At 48.8% G+C, this 6,006-nt stretch overlaps 1 protein-coding gene across 1 annotated transcript; it reads left to right on the top strand.

The window, feature by feature from the left end:
- Nucleotides 1-1,448: 1,448 nt before the first annotated feature.
- Nucleotides 1,449-5,229, top strand: tubb1 (tubulin, beta 1 class VI). The gene is made up of 5 exons (XM_047025998.1): nucleotides 1,449-1,611; nucleotides 2,516-2,624; nucleotides 2,853-2,963; nucleotides 3,272-3,516; nucleotides 3,866-5,229. The coding sequence occupies exons 1-5, from the start codon at nucleotides 1,555-1,557 to the stop codon at nucleotides 4,826-4,828; spliced, it is 1,485 nt and encodes a 494-aa protein (XP_046881954.1). The 5' UTR covers nucleotides 1,449-1,554; the 3' UTR covers nucleotides 4,829-5,229.
- The last annotated feature ends 777 nt before the right edge of the window (nucleotides 5,230-6,006 follow it).

The following is a 6,006-nucleotide window of genomic DNA, read 5'->3' as shown; positions in this document are numbered from 1 at the left end:
CCTGGTGTCCCTCTCCCCTGGTGTCCCTCTCCCCTGGTGTCCCTCTCCCCTGTTGTCCCTCTCCCCTGTTGTCCCTCTCCTCTGTTGTCCCTCTCCCCTGGTGTCCCTCTCCCCTGTTGTCCCTCTCCCCTGTTGTCCCTCTCCCCTGGTGTCCCTCTCCCCTGGTGTCCCTCTCCCCTGTTGTCCCTCTCCCCGCTCCTCCTTTCTCCAACAGAGTCCAATTGCAGGACCATCTCCTCAGGCCCTTCTTTTCAGGTGTAGCGAAGGTATTACCGCCACGACTAACAGTTAATATAGGATATTGCGGATAGCTTGATGATTTTGATGCAGCTGTCAAAAAGACCTAGTTTTGCAACAGATGACCCGCTTTGTTTTGTAAATTGTTAGTTATATTTCCAAAACAAAAATCTTGCGATGCTGAGAATTATAATAGACTACAAAAATTATAGCGACCCGAAAATGGCAACCTAATTTTTAACCTAAAAGATTCAGGGCTTTTGAGAAAACATTGAGGGCTTCCGTCTGTCTGTCTGTCTGTCTGTGTCTGTCTGTTTGATTGTCTGTCTGCCGCCTGTCTGTGTGTCTGTCTGTCTGCCGCCTGTCTGTGTGTCTGTCTGTCTGTCTGCCTGGCTGTGTCTGTCTGTTTGCTTGTCTGTGTCTGCCTGTCTGCCTGTCTCTGTCTTTCTGTCTGTCTGCCTGTCTGTCTGTCTGTCTGTCTGTCTGCCGCCCGTCAGTGTGTCTGTCTGTGCCTGTCTGTCTGCTGCCTGTCTGTGTGTGTGTCTGTTTGTCTGTCTGCCTGTCTGTGTCTGTTTGCCTGTTTGTGTCTTTCTGTCTGCCTGTCTGTCTGCCGCCTGTCTGGTGTCTGCGGCCCGCAGATACAAGCAGCTCTCAGCTGCTGCGTCTCTTATCTGGACCCAACCAGAGACACACACCACAGAGTCTCTACACACATCCTGTCCTGCTCTCCACCCCGGTCCTCTTCAGGGAAAAAGGCTTATTTGGAAAAAAGGGTGTTCGTTTAGCTCCTGCGCTGTGACAGTCCCGTTCACTTCCTGCTGTACTTCCTGTGTGCTGTTTGAATGTAGCTTTGGATAAAAGCTTCTGCTGTGTGAATGGTATGTGAACTGTTGGATTAAGGTGCTTGTGTGTAGGCTGCTTTGGGTTTAGTCTGGTAAGTTGTATTGAGTTACTTCAATTATTTGTAGTTTGTATATTTCTGGAAGTTATCCCACTTGTGTCTGTGGAAATCGTCACAAGACACATTTTATACGACAGGAGAAACAACCTACAATACAACCATAAAACCAATATAACCTACAGTTATGAATTGAGTACAATACTTTTCATATATACAATGCAACACACAGTGTGTAGTTAAACAATGTTGTTCTGTGGATAACAGAAGGAGTTATCCCAGACTGTGTGAGTGTCACAGCGTAGTGGGGTCTGGGTGACATCATCAGTGATGTCATCAGAGCTGCCCTGGTATTTAAGCGAGGAGGGTGCAGAGGGCAGGGCAGAGAGAAGGCTGGAGAGGCCGTCATCTGGACCACCATGAGAGAGATCGTACATCTGCAGATCGGACAGTGTGGGAATCAAATCGGCTCCAAGGTAATCAAATCGTAGATCCGTTACTATTTTCTTCCTGTGTTACAAATGTGATTTGTCTGGATTTATTGAGTCCACTCTTGGTGGGTTGATATCAGGGCAGGATGCTCTAGAACATGGAATTCTCTTGTTGGGAATTCTGGAGAAAATAGTTCCGAACACTTGTAGATGTGTGATCATCCTAATGCATGATGATAGAGGAACAGGGTGTTTGTTGTTGTCATTTACTGTGAAGAACAACACCCAAGGAGGTAGTAACCACATGGAGAGGTGTTTAAACAACCCCGATGACCCAAACCTGACAAACTCAAGTCCTGACACACAGAGAATTTACTTCATATCTATCGACAAAATATTCAGTATTTCCTTAAACATAATAGGTTGTATGTTCACTTCACTCCTAATATGGTTCATGTATTGGGCTGTGACTTGACACTTCTACCCTGACAGTTGTGAGTGGCAGAGGGTGTTTCCCTGCGTATGTTCGTTGCTGAAAGATAAGTGCAAGACTGGCATGGGTGGGACGTGGGTTTATCATGACTTCCACAATGCCAGCCAAAGAAACAGAATGAGATATACTGTATTGAACTGCATCACCACAATGAGTACTGAGAAGAGGGGGACCTTGAGAGACAGACAGGCTGGCTGGGTTATCAACCAGAGCATCTTCCATGAATGACCAACACTTCTGGCTAACTAGAGATGGGCGGTTGTGGAGCCATACGGGATGGAGGAATCTCTGTGGGTCTTTTCGCTGGCTGTACTGTACCCCGGGGAGTCTGGGCTCCACGTGGCTGTACTGTGTTTGTGTGCTTCTGGATAGACCTAGTGAGTACGTTTCTGTGTGTTCGGTCACTTCGTAACGGTGTTCCCTTTGTCTGTGTGTTGTGTGTGTGTGTGCGTGTAGTTTTGGGAGGTGATCAGTGAGGAACATGGGATCAACGCCACAGGGAACTACGAGGGCGACAACGTCCTCCAGCTGGAGCGCCTCAATGTTTACTTCAACGAGGCACAGGGTACGTGTCTCAGGTGTGTGTGTGTCAGGTGTGTGTGTGTCTCAAGTGTGTGTGTGTGTGTCAGGTGTGTGTCAGGTGTGTATCTCAGGTGTGTATCTCAGGTGTGTGTCTCAGGTGTGTGTGTGTTTGTCTCAGGTGTGTGTGTGTCTCAAGTGTGTGTGTGTGTCAGGTGTGTGTGTCAGGTGTGTATCTTATGCGTGTGTCTCAGGGGTGTGTTTCTGCCCCCAGGGGGTAAGTATGTCCCCAGATCTCTGCTCATTGATCTGGAGCCTGGCACCATGGACAGTGTAAGAGGCAGCAGGATCGGAAAGCTCTTTAGACCCGACAACTTCATCCACGGTGAGAGACACCTGTCCCAATATCCTCCGTTTATCGTCTCAGTTTATAGTCTCTGTCTATGGTCACTGTCTCTAGTCTTTGTCTATAGTCACAGTCTATAGCCACTGTCTATAGTCACTCTTTCTTTTAGCAACATACAGGAATAGGATTTGAACTTGCAACATCTTTATCTACATTTAAATACCCCACCTCTGAGCTACACCCAGAAATGGTTATTTTGCGTGTCTGTGTGTGTATGGATGTGTGTGTGTGTCTGTATTTGTATGTGTGTGTGTGTGTGTGTGTGGGGGGGGGGGGGGGGTGTTCAGGAAACTCCGGGGCAGGAAACAACTGGGCTAAGGGTCACTACACGGAGGGTGCAGAGCTGGTGGAGCAGGTGATGGACCGCGTCCGTAGCGAAAGCGAGGGCTGCGACTGTCTGCAGGGGTTCCAATTGGTCCACTCCCTGGGCGGAGGCACCGGCTCAGGCATGGGCACCCTCCTCATCAACAAGATCAGAGAGGAGTACCCTGACCGCATCATGAACACATTCAGTGTCATGCCCTCCCCCAAGGTGTGTACTATACTAACCTCCCTCCCGTAAAGGTGACTAATGTGTACTTTTCTAACAGTGTACTGTGCTGTACTGTAGCATACTAAAGGTACCTGTGTGGACTTTACCCTATTTCACTTTTTACCCTCCCCTGTCCTTTTCCCCCGCCCCTCCCCTTTCCTCCCCTTCCCCTCTCTCCTCCCCTCCTCCCCTCCCTTTCCCCTCTTTGATCTCCCTCTCCCTCTCCCTCTCCCTCTCCCTCTCCCTCTCCCTCTCCCTCTCCCTCTCCCTCTCCCTCTCCCTCTCCCTCTCCCTCTCCCTCTCCCTCTCCCTCTCCCTCTCCCTCTCCCCTCTCCCCTCCCCTCCACAGGTGTCAGACACTGTGGTGGAGCCCTACAACGCCACCCTCTCCGTGCACCAGCTCATCGAGAGCACGGACGAGACCTTCTGCATCGACAACGAGGCACTCTACGACATCTGCTTCCGAACGCTCAAACTGACCACGCCCACCTACGGAGACCTCAACCACCTTGTGTCCCTGACCATGAGCGGGGTCACCACCTCCCTGCGCTTCCCCGGACAGCTCAACGCCGACCTCCGCAAGCTGGCCGTCAACATGGTACCCTTTCCCCGCCTGCACTTCTTCATGCCGGGCTTCGCCCCGCTTACCGCCAGAGGGAGCCAGCAGTACCGAGCCCTCACCGTGCCCGAGCTCACACAGCAGATGTTCGACCCCCGCAACATGATGACGGCCTGCGACCCCAGGAGGGGGCGCTACCTCACCGTGGCGGGGATGTTCCGCGGGGCCATGTCCACCAAAGAGGTAGACGAGCAGATGCTGGCCGTGCAGCAGAAGAACAGCAGCTACTTCGTGGACTGGATCCCGCACAACGTCAAGGTGGCCGTGTGTGACATCCCTCCCCGAGGCCTCAAGATGGCCGCCACCTTCATCGGCAACAACACGGCCATTCAGGAGATTTTCCGCCGCATCGGGGAGCAGTTCACCCTCATGTTCCGCCGCAAGGCCTTCCTCCACTGGTACACGGGCGAGGGCATGGACGAGATGGAGTTCACGGAGGCGGAGCATAACCTCAATGACCTTGTGGCCGAATACCAGCAGTACCAGGATGCAACAGCTGACCTGGAGCTGGAGGAGGAGGAGCAGCAGGAGGAGGAGGAGGAGGAGGAAGAGAGACCGTCATCTAGTATCGTGACAGTTCAAACAAGAACGGAAACTAAGACTGAGACTGTGAAGGAGACGAGCGCTGAGACTGTGAAGGAGACGAGCGCTGAGACTGTGACGGAGACGAGCGCTGAGACTGTGACGGAGTGAGGGTGTTTGTGATGGAGTGAGGTGTGTTTGAGACAGGTGGAGGTGATGCCTTCACTGAGCCACATGACGGTGTCAGGAAACCTCAACTATTTTCTCTCAAAAGACTTGAATTTTAGCTTTTTTCCTTAGTCTTTTACTCATATAAGAGTGAACTATTAATAATCATTCACATCTTTTAAAAAAAATGCTGGCTGTACTGCGATGTTGTTGACTTTTTTAGTTGTTATATGAAAATAAAATGTGTACATAATTTGTATTTACAGTTTTCTTCCTATATCACAATTATATTATTAATATTAATAATGTGTCATTGTACTGTTGTAAACACAACGTGGATGTCTTAAATTGGTTTAAATGAAGATAAACAGTATGTGTTTAAATAAAGTAATCTTCACAATTCAGTAGGATTACATCATTTACATGAACAATGAGCATGTTTTGGTCACTGTGTTTGGAAGGAAAATTTGACTGAGAATTTAATAAAAAGTCGAAACCCAGACTTTATAATCCTTAAAATGTTGTATTATACCAAGGCCGTAGCCATGGAGTCAACATTGGGGGGGACTAATTCAATTTTTTCATGATCATTTTGGACAGTGTGTGTGATGGCCTGTCGTAGCGTAGCACATTTATATATTTACTTATATTTTGATATCAATATATTGGGGGGGACATTTTGACCAGATTTGAATATTGGGAGGGGATGTGTCCCCCCAATATATATTATGATTACGGCCTGTATTATACAATTAGAAGCTTTCATAAGAAAAAAAATGATCAGGAAAGGAATTGTATAATGTTTGCCTTTGCATACTTATTTATTAAGTGTTAGAGATACACTTTATTCTGACTACACAGATAAGCAGTTTGACACATGTTGGAGTCATCACACACAAAAATCCGCACTGTTCCTTTAACAGTTACAGTAAAAGCCACCCCCTCAAAAGAACACCATGGTTCACGACCCCACAGCTAAACCCTACTGGTTGAACTCTGTTCTGTACTGAGGTGGTTGGATTCATGATGCCCTCAACACTGCTGTCTGTCAGGGGAAGATAACAAGCACCTCCTGATAAGGCCCCAGGACGTGGCAGTGAGGTTGGCCCTTTGGCTCTGCCATATAACACCAAGCCTTGACGAAAAACTGGATCTAGACAGAGGAGGGTCAGAAGGGACAG

This window comes from Hypomesus transpacificus, chromosome 9, assembly GCF_021917145.1.
Source record: "Hypomesus transpacificus isolate Combined female chromosome 9, fHypTra1, whole genome shotgun sequence".
Taxonomy (NCBI): domain Eukaryota; kingdom Metazoa; phylum Chordata; class Actinopteri; order Osmeriformes; family Osmeridae; genus Hypomesus; species Hypomesus transpacificus.
Note: the sequence above shows the minus strand (reverse complement) of the source record. Positions and strands in the feature narration are given on the sequence as shown.

What these genes read in the sequence shown, in the direction of transcription:
- tubb1 (XM_047025998.1), top strand. Translation starts at nt 1,555, where the DNA reads ATGAGAGAGATCGTACATCTGCAGATCGGACAGTGTGGGAATCAAATC. An exon ending in GGAATCAAATCGGCTCCAAG is followed by an intron (nt 1,612 to 2,515) that starts GTAATCAAATCG and finishes GTGTGCGTGTAG; the next exon opens with TTTTGGGAGGTGATCAGTGA. An exon ending in GTGTCATGCCCTCCCCCAAG is followed by an intron (nt 3,517 to 3,865) that starts GTGTGTACTATA and finishes TCCCCTCCACAG; the next exon opens with GTGTCAGACACTGTGGTGGA.